The sequence below is a fragment of the Ixodes scapularis genome, unplaced genomic scaffold, assembly GCF_016920785.2.
Source record: "Ixodes scapularis isolate PalLabHiFi unplaced genomic scaffold, ASM1692078v2 PGA_scaffold4__175_contigs__length_147842914, whole genome shotgun sequence".
Taxonomy (NCBI): Eukaryota; Metazoa; Arthropoda; class Arachnida; order Ixodida; family Ixodidae; genus Ixodes; species Ixodes scapularis.
The window spans coordinates 56,081,742-56,098,425 of record NW_024609879.1 but is presented as its reverse complement, the minus strand read 5'-3'; the positions used below and the strand labels follow the sequence as shown (position 1 = coordinate 56,098,425).

At 43.6% G+C, this 16,684-nt stretch overlaps 1 protein-coding gene across 1 annotated transcript in view; it reads left to right on the top strand.

Annotated features, from left to right (window-relative positions):
* Positions 1-16,684, top strand: part of LOC8026942 (TBC1 domain family member 17) — a 76,951-nt gene that overhangs the window by 32,458 nt on the left and 27,809 nt on the right. The window contains exon 5 of the mRNA XM_002406729.4: positions 14,638-14,752. Within this exon, the coding sequence (XP_002406773.4) occupies positions 14,638-14,752 (115 nt within the window). The remainder of the gene's footprint in view (positions 1-14,637; positions 14,753-16,684) is intronic.

Sequence of the window (16,684 nt, the reverse complement as noted above, 5' to 3'; positions counted from 1 at the left end):
GGAGTGTACCAAATAGAGCATCCAAGAGCCGCTAGATACACTAGGGCGTAGTTGGCGGAGGCCACAAACACTGCTACGCTTACACACGTGCTTGGCCGGGACTTCCACACAGCATAAACAACAAAACATGAAAATAATAAAAAAAAAAAATGAAAGAAAAACGGAAAAGCAACATATAAAAAAAGTTAAGCAAAAAAAAAAAAGAAATTTTACTAAATTCAAGCAGCAAAAAAAGGCAAAAACGAAAAAGGGCAAAGCAATGACAATGAGAGAAAAAGGTAAGCAAAGATAAGGTATTAAAGTGTGATTGCACTGCACAGCCGTTGTTGTCTACACACTCCAATTGCCTAAGCCTTTTGTTTTTAATGGTTTTTTTTGCACATTTTGGGGGGTTAGAGAGTTGCGCAGTATCGGCAGTGTTCGGGAAAAGGGTGCAGGTTACTGCAGTAAAGTTGACATTTGGGCTAGTTGGTAGTCTAACATATTGAGGTATTTAGCGCACAAGGTAGGAAGAAGACTTCCTGGTAATTCTTCAAGATGGCGAACGTATGAACGTACAAGTAGCAGACATTATGGAGACCTTTGCTGAGTACGGAGGCGGCCTTAAGTTTACATTTGAGGTGCCCAAAGAAAACATACTTCAGTACCTGGATCTTTCACTCCACCTGGGGGACACCCATGTTTGTTGGTCGTACAGCCCACGTTCCAAGAAAGCCATTCTAGACTACGGCTCGGCGCACTCAAAAATCATCAAGAGGGGCATAGCTCTAACGTGTCTGGGCTCGGCACTAAGGAAGTCTTGTCGTCATACTATGTCAGCCAGCTTCACCACGCAAGTAGAGAGGCTAACAAAAGCCGGCTATTCGTCAGCCCTACTGGCGGATGTGGCAAACGCTCTGGTCAAGAAGGCAAAAGGCTTCCAGTCCAACAAGACCAGTGTCAAGCAAACAAGGCCAGTTGTAATACCGTACCTTCACAGGATGTCCCATAATTTAAAGAACGTCGCAAGCTGCTATGGGGTCAGAGTGGTTTTTTCAGCACCACAAAAAATGAGCCAAATTTGCAATAGAGTGAATGCGCATGCTGAGGGTACCACAAAACCCACGTGCACCAAGAAGCATGCAAACGAATTCCTACCATGCGCTTCGGTCGTCGTGTATAAGATACCTCTTTCGCGTGGCAAGAGCTACATAGGCCAAACGGGCAGATGCCTCAATGACCGCCTCCGGGAGCATGATTACTCCTTGAAGGCTACAGTGGGCGGAAATCTTCCTCTCCATTGCAGGGAATGCACATGCAGACCATTATTCCGTGAGACCAACATCCTGGGGAAGAACAAAGACAAATTGACCCGCGAGGTATTGGAGGCCTTCTACATCCTTCGCGAGGACAGGAACTGTATTAGCGTTGAATCCGTTACGCTAACAAACAAGGAAAGGAAATTCCTTGAACAAACAATGAAGGGCCCGCACGAGCCTGGATGAACTAGCCGCTATCATTCACGGGGCTGTGGCAGGTGCACGAGTCCGCGGCGGATTATTTAGGTGTTTTCTTTCTCTTCCCTTTTCATTAGTAAACGTAGTTGTGAGTAGCGCTCTTTTCTGTCTTGTCCTTCTTCTTCCTACCTTGTGCGCTAAATACCTCAATATGTGCAGGTTACCGTTCCGACAGCAAGCACTTCCTGCTCTCCCTACGCGTGCATGCGTGCTCAGGCCCTTCTTACTTTTGCCATCCTCCACTTTTTTCTTTTTCTTCTTTGCAGTTTATTGTTTATTTTTTTCCAGAACTGCTCTTTCTCTGCATATCTTTATCTTGTGTATGCTGGCTTGGCGATCTGCCAGCCCCGCAATCAACGCAAGTGATGTGCTCAATGTGCTCGCCACCAGCGCACTCGTGGGAGAAGCAACAGGCGGCGGGGTTTCGTTCGCTGTATCGAGTGTCCCCGCCATGGGAGTCCGATACAAAAAGACAACGCTCCTGTACTACAGTAAAACCTCGTTATAACAAAGTTGAAGGAGCGGTCGTAATTATTTCGTTATAACCATTAGTTTGTTATAGCCAATGTCCATTTCTTCCCACTATTAGCAAGCAAGGGAAATTATAATTGCTTTGTTATATCCATTAGTTTGTTATATCCCGTTTTGTTATAACGAGGTTTTACTGTATTACATATGATTTTCAAGGGGATGTTTGGACTGTTTGATATAAACAGTAATTCTAAATACCCGAGTGTGATACAGCAGGGCTCAACTGTACTGTATACATACATACACTAACAAAAATGATCCATGCATGTACTTCCCCCCTCGGAGCGTGCGGGAACTACAGTCAAGCCCGGTTATATCACGCACGGGTATTTCGAATTATTGTTTATATCGAACAATCCAAACATTCCCTTGAAAATCACATGTAATAGTATTGGAGCTTTGTTTTCCTGTATCGAACTCCCATGGCGGGGACACTCGATACAGCAAAGTAAAATGGTTGCCCATCGCTTCTCCCAACAGTTGAGCAATCATACTTTGAACACCTTATCTTTGTTTACCTTTTTCTTTCGCCGTTATTGCTTTGCCCGTTTTTTTTTCTTTTCTTTTTGCCTTTTTTTTTTGCTCCCTCAATTTAGTGAGGTTTCTTTCTTTTTTTTGCTTGCTTAAGGGGGGGACATTGGCTAGAGATTTAACTTCTGAACTACTCAAGTGATCTGAAGGAAATTCGCCGGGGAGATTTAACGTTGTGTAGGCGTACTGTGCAATCTTTCAGCTCTCTAGGTACACTGTACATACCTGCATAAGATGTGTCACTCTTCATTAAGAAATCTGTGATATGAAAATGAAGCTGTTAAGCACCATTTTGACTGCTAGAATATAAAGCGGGGGGTGTAGAACTTTGGGCTATCTAGTTTTTTTTTTTTTTTTTAACTCAAATGTAAATATTTTAGGAAGAGATCTCAAAATACGGGATGCATATCTGTCCTATGTCAATTGTTGAAAACATGGTGTTTTTTCAATGAGGACTTCAATTTAAAACAAAATAAAGTAGACAGCCCGATTCCCCAGTAAATTTCAGATCAGAGACATCTTGATTGTGGTATCAGAATAATCTTACCTTCGAACAAAAAATTCCTTCAAATGAAATTTGCAGCAAAAAGTGGAACCGAGAAAAATGCATTCAAACATTGAACTCCTTTACTTTGTTACTGCCTCACAATGTGTTGAAAATAGTTTATATCAACGTCACTATTCTGGATATAGTTATCAAATTCAGTGTAGGGGTGTAGAGCTAGTTTCTAAAACCGGAGAACTCATAACTGAAAAATTAAGTTTTTCAAAAAAATTTCACATTTAGACTTATGTTTCCCTTAACTTTACTCCATATATCGGAACTTTTTTTTTTTTATGCAACTCGCTTTTTTTTTTTAATTTTTTCTTTTGTGTTTTGCTGTTGCCGCTGTGTGGAGGTCGTGGCCAGGCATAAACGATCGCAAACACCGTGGCGTAAATGCGGAGGTGTTTGTGATCCTCATCAACTAAGCTCTACCGTATTTAGTGGCTCCTAGAGGCTCGCTTTGATAAGGTCCCGTTTGTCACAGTCTTCGGTATTAGCAGAGACGCGCGGAAATTTCAACTGGAGCTTACGTTAGCATGTTTTGGTACTATATCAAATTATCAATATATCGAACAATTTTACAATCCCCTTTGAATTCAATATATCCAAGTTTGACTGTACTCCCGATGATCTGCTGAATGTTAACGGCAATTAAGGCACATAGGATGTTTGGACTCGACGGAGCGAGCTGCACTGAATATCTGAGCTCGATGTTAACAGGCTGGGAGTCCCAACATAGGTAGCTTACCAACGATTGTCTCCTGAGTGCTTGCTTGCGTCACACTTTTCTTCCAAGTTGACTAAACAATTCTGTCTTTTTCAGGAGCCCTGAGATTTTAGAACCTTTCATGTGCCTCAAAGAAGAACCCGAACCGGAAGTGATACTCGGCGCGTTCGAAGTCGATCACCGGATGCTCGAAACCCGAACGCTCGAAGCCGATCGCTGGACATTCGAATCTGATCGTCGCACCGTCCCTCCGCGCCTCGCAGCCAGAAACTCCCCTCAGCAGAGCGGAGCTCCTCCGCCGACGCCGCACAATCGTGGGTCATCACCGACGACGTCTACTCTTCACAACAGATTTCAGGAGCGACAGCCGGACGCGACGGCCACCAGTTCTGGCGACTTTGTAGTGTGGGAAGACCAGAGGCATCCTACGGATGAACGGCTGGAGAGGCACTTCTTCGAGTCGGCGCTGCGGACGTGCGAAGAGCTCTCAAATGCGTCGAGGGACCTCGTGCGGATGCGGAAGAAAGAGCATGCGCTCAAGATGGCGCTGCTTAGGTCCAAGAACAAGTATTACGAGCTGAAGCTGAGGAAGCTTCAGCACGGAGAAGCCCCCTGAGTTCCCCCTTCGGCTCGGTGCAAGTTTTCGGGGAAGCGAAGCGGACCCTAGGTGCGGCGGCGGTTTGTTGGCACGACTATCGACCGTTTCATAATACTCACTTGTGTTACGCGCTTTTGAGACGATTTCGGGCGGCACGGGGGGGGGACTGCTTTTTATATTGTTGTGCATTCACGCAGCTTTGTGGAAAGTTGTTCTGTGCATTGTGCCCAACTTAGGGCAGATTTGACATCTGTTTCGCATTGTTGAGTTGGACTTGACCAGCACGTGGAAAGACGTGAAGTGAAGAGATAAAAAATAGAGTAAAAGGCGTTTCCTCCAAGGGAATGAAGAGGGAAGGATGTGGCAACATTTTGAAAAGAACACTATTCTTGTAGTAGCTACTTCTGAGCTAGTATTTTTTAGATAGCAATAGTTCTGAAATACCCGGAACCTCCCATTTCTGCCTTGTAGTGTTGTCAATTTTTTACGGGTGGGGTGGGCAGATCGTGGCCATGGGCCATATCTCCGATTTAAACTTTGAATGACATTTCCATGTTTAGAACCTGATGCAATGAAATATTTGTATTGGAAATGGTATATGAATTAGTTGAAATGTAGTTACTAAGGCCGAAGATGGGATGAAAGGTGCCGGCACCGAATAGCAGGTCTTTTCTTTTTATACGTGCACATCTTACATGTACACATTTTTTTGCATAAGCACTTTATCCAGCGTTCAGAAAAGACACTGTTTTGTCCAGTTTTAATAAATCTACTTGTAATCGAGTGGTTCATATGACGGAATTACATTTCGCTTTCGGTTTCTCAATTTTACCATCATTCTGATATATTTTTTACAGAGAAACTAAATGTTTGTTTTGCTGGATGTAGCGAAAAGCGTTTTGGGGTGTCTGAATGGAAAGTTGCGTATGCTAATTGAAAATATTATCAGAGTTTCAAGGAGACACTTGGAAGTGGTATCAAGGTAATACTGCAGTTGTTTCTGGCTTCCTCGTAGCTTCATGTGCTTTGTGTTGCACAGGAAGCTGTTTGTTACAGAATTAACGACTGCTTATCGGGGAAGGAAGGAAAATATTTAGTAAGACTTGCTCCTTTAGAAGAGAAGTTCTAAACAGCACCCTTACTACATGCTTCTAGTAGTTTGCACAGCACACTGGCAAACTATGAAGGATAGACTGTGTTCAATGCTTTCCCGAAATCATCTGGACAACTGTTTCGAAGATCGAAATAATTGGATCCAGTAGGTAGTATCATACTTCTAATGCTATTAAAGGTATGCATACATTTTAACTCGGCAATTCTCAAATGGGGGTCCCCATAGCCCTCGACCATCAGTCAAACCGAGCAATAAAACTTATTTTTTTACTGACTCTGCCTGTCTCGCGGAGCACACTAGACCAAACCATGTGTGCTGAGTGAGTAAGGTTGATTATTCCCAGTTTCAGAGAACTTCAAGGTTGGTTTGCAGGCATTCTTCACTTACTCCTTTGTCATAGTAACCATCCAATACCCCATACCCTCCCCCCCCCCCCTTCCTTCCGTCCTTTGAAACCACTCCCTTTACTACTGAGTGGTTTAATTTAAAATCAAACGTGTGTGTTTGTCAGGGTGGGTATTCTGATTTGACTAAGAAGATAATGTATTATAGCTTCATTTCTGCGCAACGAAGGAAACCACTTGTATAATTTAAAATGAATTTCATTTTTCTTTACCAAGATTCTGGAGTGGAGCAAGTTGAAATGCTACATTTAAACTGCTTGATTTTTTTACCAGTTCTGTCGGTTGTTATAAATAGGTAAAAATGAAAACGTGCAGTAATTTTTCTTATAAATGTATGGCACATGGCCTATTTTTTACTTCAAACTGAACTGGCTTAACATACTTTATGCAAAAAAAAAGCACAAACATTGCAGTTTTGACATTTTGGTGACACATTTGGAGCCTTGTGCTTTAGGGTTCATCATATGAATTTTGCTTATTATATACAATATGTCTGTAGGCCTATACATGTCCTGTTGACTGCTATCATTTTAGTTTATGGTAATTAATTTTCACAAAACTATCTAAATACATTTTTAAAATTTCGTCAGAAAATATACATAGCTATGATCTGAACCCACTTTATTAAAGAAAGGCCTTGCCGTTAGCCTTAAAGTGCTAAGGGCAGGGGGGTCGGAAGTGGTGGTGGAAAAAGGGAATGGAGAAAGTTACGTGGACCTACCCCCGTTAGGAAAAGATATCTGCCCATATACCCTTCCGCAGTTCCAACGCCACTTGCTAGGCATGTTTCTTTTTTTTCTTATTTTTTTTTTTTTTTTTTACAGCGGAGTTGTTAAGGACTAGGTTCCCGAGGATCGTGCCCAACAAAAAGCACTTGTCGACGAAAACGCCTCTAGACAGCTACCGCCATCTATAAGCGACGGCGGCAAGCACACAACCAGTATGGTTGCCGCCGTCGCTGGTAGATGGCACCAATCTTTCCAGCTATCCAGCAGCTATTATAGAAGAATGGATGTTTGGGCGGCGCGTTGGGGGGAATCAAGGAGGTTATAAGTACTAGGAGGGGGCACTTGCAATATTGGTGAAGCCTAGTCATAAAAAGTTTAAACGATATTGTGCCCAGCATGACCGCAAATCTCTGGCGATTGGTGCGCGTGACATGTTGTGTGCGAGATGGATGGTTGATTGTAAAAGGATTCCTTGCAGGCTTGCGCACGCTCCGTCCGGTAGGTTTTATCGGATCGAAGGCTACACGAATGATAGCTACGGTCACGTGATGTGGTCATGTTGGGCTGATAAGGGAGGAGTGTAAGGAGGAAAATGAGAAAGAGGCGAGGCATCAAGGGAGCATGGCTTGTGGAGGCTACGCGGCTGACGTCATGCCCTCTCCTACCCTTCTATCCTCCTTGGTGGGAATTCATCGTAGGAAACTGCGCGAAAAACAGACGACAAAGAAGAAGCACACGTAACGAGCGCAGTGCTCGTCACGTGTGTTTCTTCATCCTCGTCTGTTTTGCGCGCTGTTTCCTACGCTCTTATCAGTTTCAGTTTGGACTCAGAATGGGTCAGCCGCGTGCCCTTTCGGGGAAAAAAGACTGGCTGCGGAAGGAGCGGCGACGTACGCAGCAGTGCGAATGGGTCCGTAACCGCCGCAAAGCCGCTGTCGCCTCGACTTCCACTGCGTTGAGCGCTTGAGGTTCCCTTGCCAAAGAAGAGCACATCGCTCGCCTGGAAAGCCGCCGCCGAGAACGGAACCAGTGATGTAAAGGGCGCCGGCAAGCCAACGCCTCAGATGACAATTGTGCCACGGAGGCCAAGCGCAAGCGCGAGGACCGGCGACGACTGCACTCTACGCCGGCTGAACAGTTCCCGGGTGCAACGGCAATATTCTGGAGGGAGTTCGTGGATTACCCGTCTGGCGTCACGTGCGCTGTGTGCAACAGACTCTGAATCGCCGGAGACGTATTCATGATCGGCAGTGTGTCGGACAAGAAGCAGCGGGAATCCGGCGTGTGCGCGTTGCGGCAGTGTATTGAGTACAGCTTTGTTGGTCTTCCTTCTTCACGAGAGTGGAAAGGCTGAACGTTTTGGGGGGGGAAGGGGGGGGGGGGGGCGATTTTATTAGGGCGCTTTAGTCATGCTAAATATTTTTGTTTATCGCAGTATATATAATATTTCTTTATCTCTCATCTCGTTTGTGTTTCTCTGCCTTCTGCAACCAGCAGTTCTTGTGTTGCAGCTATCATTCCAGTCCTCTGCTCTAGCTTTTTACTTTCTAAGTTGCTCATGTCCAGTTTTATTAATGACTGTCGTTAACTGATTTTATGCAAGTCTCCTTACGATGGTTGACATAAAAATGAGATATATAGAAATGAACATTTTCGCTTGAGATGCTGCAAACTTTTTTCGAGCCAAAGGTTCGATGATCGAATCAAGCGGTTCGAAAGAGTTAGAATTTTCTAATATTTTATATCGAAAAATTTGACGGAAGTCGAATTTTCGAACTTGTCAAACTAAGAAGTTCGACGCTTTTCAAAATTTCGAACTTTGCACGTTCAGAAATGCAATGTTTTTCGAACCTTCGAATTTATTACGCTAAGAAGTTTGATCCTTTTCAAACTTTCAAAGTTGTTTATCTAGAGAATTCGAAAATTTTCAAACTTTAGAATCCTGAAAAGTCAAAAGTTCGAACTTCGAAAGACCGCCAGGCGGTTTTATTTGGAGTCTAGCAGTGGGGTACATTTGTAATTCTTTTTTTAAATTTTTACATGCGGTGCCACATTCCTTGCGAAAGACAATGCCGTTTATTTCATTGGTCTGGCATGCTTAGTTTTGAAGAAATAAATTCCTGAAGGAGCGAGGAAGGACGACTGGTTTTGACGATTATCGTTTGTGCCATATTTGAAGCTCGCTATAGACCTTTCCAGCGGCAGTCTCGAACGAAGCGATTTACAGCGCGCGTCCCTGGTTTTGAGAGGGTACGTCAGTGTTGCCCGACTGCGCTGAGCTGTGGAGTTTCTCGTCAGCAGGCTGTGGCAGCCTGCGTAGGCGCACTTCCGGACGCTGGCGGAGGCTAAATTGCCGCGTTTTATTTTTTTCTTGTGTGTTCTATGGCGAGTAGAATTTCTCGGGGTTTTTAGGAATTCATTGTACTATTTTTGGGAACAAAAACAAAGAAATGAAAGCTGTTTCGGTGAGTCCGTGTGCGACAGAACAAGTGCTACTGTAATGTTTGCTTCATTTTATGTTGATCTTTTTACGGCACCATACACTCATCCGTGTCAACAAAGGTCTGAAACGTCGAAAATATTTGACCACACAGGAAATCCGAACTGCAAGGATATTCCTCGCTTACAACATGAAATTAAACGAGCCTCATCGATTGAACAACATATATTGTACGTACCCCACGGTGCCGCGTTATCCGAACAGGATTTCAGAAAGGTGTCAAATAACGCAGCATATCCAATATACAGTGCCGACGATATTCACTTCACGACGATCGGACGGAATCCGGCGTGTTTGGGGGCACGTGTAGAAGAGAGATGCTTTTTTGCACAGCTTCAAAGCAAATGAACGAACGTGTCTATTCCGTCCCCACACGCCGGACCCGACCATATCAGCTATTTTTCGCGAAGACCCGGAACACAAGCCGGGTAGGCTTTTCGGAGATTATCTCAACGGAAATAATCCTCCAAGAACGTCAAACTGCCGCATCGCGGGCTGCTTGACGCTCGCTCTCTTCGTCCGTTTCCTGCGAAGGCCGAGCAGGCTATGAGCCCTGATATTCCCTGGTTCTCACAGTGGAAGAAAACACACAAAAAGTAAGCCTCCTAAACAGGCAAATAAAGTGAAAACTTCCAAGGAAAGCCGGCGAACTCCGAATGCACAATGCAGCTGGGGAGTCACGCTGACCGGGTTTCCACAGCTCAGGCAGGTGGGAGAAATTCTGGCCGATAGGGGTCGCTCGGTTCGCTAAATGGCGGCGGCCAGAGAGCTCTTTTTGCAAAGGTCTATAGCTGAACCTATTTATGGTAAAGATGTTAAACTTTTCAAGAATGATCTATGTATAGCCTATGTAAGTGTCGTCTTAAGATATGATTATTATTATTCAGGATGAGTTTAGAAGAAATGTCCAAACAGGTATCTACGGGCAATTATGCCCTAAACTTGGTCATTTGTTTCGTCTGAATTGTTTGAGTTATTGCATTTAAATTAACACCACAGACAGTACATATTGCCATCTGCAGAATACAAAATAATGTTTTTTTTTTGTTTTTTTTTTGTGTTGAGAAATAAATTAACTCATAAGGGAATGTTTCTAATATGGTTCAAGCTAAGCACATCATTAAAAAAAGCCATTTTTAATTTTCTTTTCTCGTTTCATTTTCTTGGGACTTGTTTCTTTTAGCCTGTACACATTTTGGTAGGAGAAACTTGTTTTGAAGTTCTGAGCCTCTGAATATGCAAGAATACAACACTTCCGGAGGGCTCTTGGTAGTTCTTTTTTTTTCTCTCCAGCTTTTCATTACCGCATTTATTGTTATGTTTAATTTTTTTTCTTACCAATGGCACAGTTATTTAGGTTGAAAAGACCTTTGAACTTCTGAACCACTAAGCATATGGCGAGTAGTGCCTTCTGACGAGTTATAAACGATGACCATCTACGCTATCTTTTATGCAGCGAAGAGCGACAGTAGCTATACATATGTATAAATAATTTCAGTTTAAAATAAGCTCGACCACGCCGCCAGTTTTTCCTGTTCCGACGCCACTGGTATGGTAGAACGCTCCTTGACCTCAAGTTGTGTCGGTTTCTGTGCTTTTTGTCCGGCGTTTCTTCCGTCCCGGAAAATAAACCTCCAGAGCAATTACAAACTAAACTTACTACATGCCAGCGTCGCTCGGGCGGCGGTCAATCGGATTACTACCAGCGTGCAAGGGGGTAGGGAGCCAGTTTGCCAGATTGCTTCAAGGTTTTTCTGAGCCTCAACCACACTGCCCGTTCCTGGCCGTTTCGAACCGCATGAGTATCGTAAGAGTGTGTGTTTGTGTGATCACTGCTGCATGATGCACGTTAAAGGAATGGTGAACCAAAAGATAACGATGCAGGAGCAGTAGGCAGGACGCTACAATCCCTACAACACTACTCGTAATGCGATATTTCGAATGGATGGCCGTATTTTTTGGAAAGAAAGGTCGAGATTGAACGAGGCCGACAAGGCGTGTGACGTCAACATATTTTGTTTCCTCCTCTCTTCACTTCGCCTTCTCAAGGTGGTGAGGCGGAGAAGACTCGAGGCCGTTCCCTCCCCTTCTCGGAAAAACAAGACGTGAACATATCTGTCAAATGCGCCTCCTTTTTTTTTAGAGAATACGGTCATCCGTTTGAGATATTGCTGTATGAGTGATGTTTTGGTGTTTGTAGCATCCCGTTGCACGCTTTTGCCGCTGTGTTTTGTGGAATCCAGATTTTGGTTTATGGTCACACGTCACTCTGCACTGGCAAATATTCCAGCACATCCGGGGCACTCGTCGTCTCATTTAATTGCCTGACCAAGTTTGCGCACTGTCAATGTCACACCCAATCTTTTGTAAACCTGATTTCATGAAAACCAGTGAGGCTTGAAAACGTTATTTGAAATTGAAACTGTGGAGGAACGTGAAAACCGGACTTTGAATTTTGCGCACTTCCAAAATCTTGGAAGCTTTTTTTTTTTTTTTTTTTTTTTTTTTATTATTTAGTTTTAAAAGAGAATCGAAGTCTTTGAATTTTTCGAACTTCAGATCACAGGAAATTCGAAATTTTCGAATCTCTCGAAATTCAATTAAAGGAAGTTCGAAATCTTCGATTTTTTCGAACCTCAAGAAAAAAAATATTCGAAATAATCGAACCCGAACCTTTAGAAACCGTAAAAGCTTCAAACTTTTCGAAGCTCCACGGTGTTTGAAAGTTGCAAACTTTTCGAATTCAAACCTCGCTACGGTCGAAAATATAGAAATCTTTCGAATTCAAACCTCAGTTCGGCTCGAAAATATCGACACCTTTTGAATTCAAACCTAGGGTGGTTCGCGACATCCCTAATTTCCGCTCTGTGTAAAAGCACCTCGAACATGAATTTTCTGAGGTCAGTCTTGCCCCCTTCACAGTGTAGCTGTGATGAGGTATACTGAAATGTTTTGGCCAGAAATGCTTCGCACACCTGACTGAAAACTCTGCATGCTGTACCAGTAAGATGAATTCAAGTTTGTGCCCAAGTGTGGTGTCCAAGCTTGATATGCTCGGGGACATTTAGAACGGAATTCCTGGCAGCAGACTAAACTCGACTCCACAGAGATTCCTGTCGGGGTATGACAAAAGATTCCTACTGTCAGAGCTGAAATGAAAGCAAGACAGATTAGGAGTGGCATTCAGTTGAAATTGTTTTTGGATATTAACTATTGCCTGTTAGACAAAACCAAACAGCTGAGACTTTTCAGATTATTGCTCCCACTTAGGTTGTGGTGAGCTGTGGCTGAATGTGCATAGAAATTTTGTCAAGTCGTTGCTCAGTCGAGAGAGATGCCAGCTTCAGATACTCGCTTGTTAGCATTACGGTAATTCTGCATTAATTTTCGGAGCATCATTCCTCAACATCCCAAAGTAAAGGCTGACACATCCCAAATGGGTAAGAACTTGAAAATATTATTTTACTTGTCTCTTTACAAATTAGTAAAGTTATGTTAGCACTTCAAATGAAACCACCATACCAGTGAGTGTTATAGGACAGCACTGCTAACATAACTTCACTAATTTGTGGAGAGACAAGTAAAGTATATTTTCAAGTTCTTGTTCATTTGGGATGTGTCAGCCTTTACTTCGGGATGTTGAGGGATGTTTAAATTTTCTTGTTACTGCATTTCTTTGCCACTTCATTGCCCGGGTAAGCATTTCATTCTGGCAAAAGATTTTATCCTCGTGATATGTGACTAGGTTGCTTATAATCTGCATGAGCATACAATGTAAGTTTGTTTAGCACTTCGAAGCAACATCCTAATTCAGTGTTCATATGTGCCATTTCGATTTAATGTTTCTTTTCAACATTCTAACTGTGTGTTTCTATGCAACCTTGCCTGAATGCAACACTTAAATTTAAAACATCCTAATTGAATGTTTTTATGCCATCTTTCTTATCAAGTCCCACTTAACCGAGCACTCAATATATTTCCACGAGCCCAAGCGAAAGTAAATGTCTTTTGGTCTAAATCTGCTAAAATTGCTGAGCTATCACCATAGCAACAGACTATATAGTGCTGTTATTGTTATACTATGGGTATTAGTGCTGTCAGTCTGAAGATGCTGTAGCTAAAAGAGTGAGGGTGTAGGTAAGGCAATATACTGGACATTATTAGAAAACTTGACATTGTCAAGTACATACTATAGATGCTTTACAGCAGCTGTGCATGGGCGCTGCCATAACCGACCATCAGTTTTTGTTTCCTCTTATCTTTATCACTTGCCTCCATCCCTACCACAGCAGGGCAGGTTATTGCCATTTCAGATTCGACTGTGTTCTTCTCCCCGGCGTTTTCCTTTGTGGAGGCTCGCCAAAGCTTGGTATCTCGGTAAGAGAGGAGAAGGTCGGCAATGGCGGCTGTAATTTGGCGCGTGTGTAAACAGTCTATAAGCACAGAAGTCTCAAATGCAGCCTGCTTGAAACAAGAACAAATAATTTGTCTGACCTTGTTTACTTCCCCATAACAGCTTCACTAGCAATGTCTTAATGGCTTGTTGGTCACTTTTGGGAAATGATATTGTGAAAAGTACTTAATAGCAAACTGAAAAGGGAGGAGTGGATGTCATACTTCAAATAAGAGGTAAATTAGGTACATTGGGCTAAATGAGCTACCAGTAAACTACATTTGTAAATGTAAAATTGCCTCCTGCTTTTTTTTATTTTTCACAAAGTGGATTGATTACATGACTGACTCAGTCATGGTTCATTTTAGTGGTGTGAAAATTGTCTGATTATCTATAATCTAAAATAACTTTGGAAATTTGGAATGAGCCTCTACTAGTGGTGGTGTTGTCATGTAAATTTTGGTAAGTGGTACCTAGGAACTACTTGCATGATCAAACCTCTGAAGTGTGGGGTAAAAGAACTGTGAAAACTTAAAGTAAACGAAAAAAAAACAACTTGCAAATGGGAACATTTTGAATTCCGCTAAACTGAGTTTGAGACTGCTCACCTGCACACTTGGCCTTTCATAAAACACTAGTGTGTGGTGACTGTAGATGGATACAACTGAAAAAGATATTGACAAGGAATAGAAACTGGATGTGATAATGTTTGCCTTAACTGTAGGTTTTATTCCATCGTGGGGTTTTCCTAAATATAAAATTGAATAGGAGAATTCGTCCTCCATCAATGGAAACCCAGCTTTGACATGCTGTTTATTTGTCAATTGTTCACTACCATTTCACTGGGTGCCAGATAATTCCTAGGTCTTAATCCTGGGGTATGCACACGTGCAGCAAATTTTTATTTCGCCACACATGCTTCCCAGGGAGCATTTCCTGCTCTTAACACTCGTAATTATTGTTGACCATTGCGAGCCATTAACTAATTCACGGTCCTCTGGACCTCACATTGTAACTGGTGCACCTTAGGGGCCAGCTTATGTGACCTCTGAATTTTATTTTGGACAGGTCACGGAAGGACCACTCGCTCTTCCTGGTAAAGATGCCGCCTAGGGAAGCTCTGCAGAAGTCCTTCGACGAGCTGGACATCTTCAACGAGCGCTCCAGATACAACATTGTCTCCGTGAGTGTCACCCTCAGCCGATGCAGTTCTTTTCACTAAGTCCCGTCGGTATGGCCTTGTCTGCCTTTAACTAGCTCCTGGAATGCTTCACTGACTAGGTGGTTTGCAGCGTCTTCGTTTCCACTCCTTCGATGTTCGGCTGATGACCTTGCAGCTGTGTCTTGCTGTTGCGTACCATGGTCCCGGTGGCCGCACAGCGGCGGAAGTGGATTTGGCAGACGCTTGTTCTGCTATAGCTCGTTCTGCAGCCATAGAGCCGATGGAAATCAACTGTCGGTCGGTGAAAACCCAGACCTCCCTCTCTCTCTTTTCCAACCGTTTAGTACAGAGAAATAGGGGCAACGAACTAGGCCAGGAACCGCATATTTGTAGAATAATCTAGTAGGCACGGAGTCATTTCACGGTCAGATTGTGTGTGTGGCGGCATTCCAGGAAAAACGATGCAATGCCTTTACTCCTTCCCTTCCCCAAGAAGAGGTGCATGGATGTTGCAGTCCTTTATGCATTCACAAGTACTTGCCCCTTGTCACATTGCACATCATTTAGATAGCAGGTGCTGCTTGTTAGGAACCCCAGGGGCTGTTGCACCGCACTTTCCTTGCCTCTGACAGAAAGTCTAATCCAGGCGATTTTTAACGGAGAATGTAGTATTTTATCGGCTTATTTTCATGCAGATCTGTGGCGTTTTATTGTAACGGCCTGTTGTAACATAAAACTGACACAGAGAGGTGTCATGCCCATAGGGTACTATATGAAAACACTTCAGTCTCTGGCAGGATTTGAACTCGCTAGCTTGAGATTGTGAGCCGAGTGCTTTACCGACTGAGCTATCCAGGGTTGGTGGTTGCTAGCACGCAAAAACAAACTCATTGGCACGAAGGCGCGGTCACGTGCCTCTCTGCCTTTCGTGTCGTGCTGCGCCATCTCGCAGCATGTCTCAGAAACGGGAGCGAATCTTTGGTAGGAGGGGCCGTTCGGACACCCTTCTCTTCTTCCACCGTGGACGTGGCTCCTACGAAGCAGATGGCCACAAAACCTGCGCGAGCTTATCGGGAACGTAAGGCATGGTGGCAGCATCAGGAGGAGGCTTTACCGGGGGCCCTGCGGACAGACTCCAATAAGTAGAAGGCCTATCGCACGTTCCATGCTTACCAGTCCTCATCGGCGTCACGAAGCTTGTATAATTTTTTCCATTTACTAAACTAGTGATTCCATTGTTACTTATTTGTGTGTTGCTTGTTTATGTTATTCGTATGAATCTTAGTTATACGATGCATTGTTTGTCCTTGTTAGCCCTTCAAGTGCCAGAATTGCTTTCCCCCGTACGCCGAAAGTAAACTTTTGTCTCGGTAACGCTGCTTCTGAACTATATTTATTTGTAAAATACTAACTATTTTATGGGCACAAAGTTGAATGATGCCTCCATACTTTCAACCCACGAAATATTTCTTGCATTGTACTTTTTGAGATGTGGTACTGTGCAGTGGTACCTCGACCTCCCACCAAGTGGGCACCCTCTTGAGCCACCTCGCTCGGCCTTTGTTTATTCGAAAGTGAAACTTCCTCATTTTGACAATCGCTGAATACCGAGTTCATTGGTAATTTCTAGATCTCAGTATCCGCCACTAAGCGCGAGGTCGAACGATCTTATATTTCCTGCTCTGTAGCAGCAAAGAAGAATACCAAAACACAAGTTGCCCAAACAAAAAAAAAAATAACATGCATGCCAACGAAAAGTGACGCCGCAAGATAAGAAATTGAACTGATCGCTTGCTTGCATGTGCCGCTAGACATAAAAATAAAGGGCAGCCCACTTGGGAGGGGCGGGGAGCAGACCGAAACCGCGCAAGACGCATCCACCGAGGATACTCGAGCGTGGCACTCAGAAGCATTGACGATTTCATTGTCATCTATTGTTGAGTTAGTTGTCCC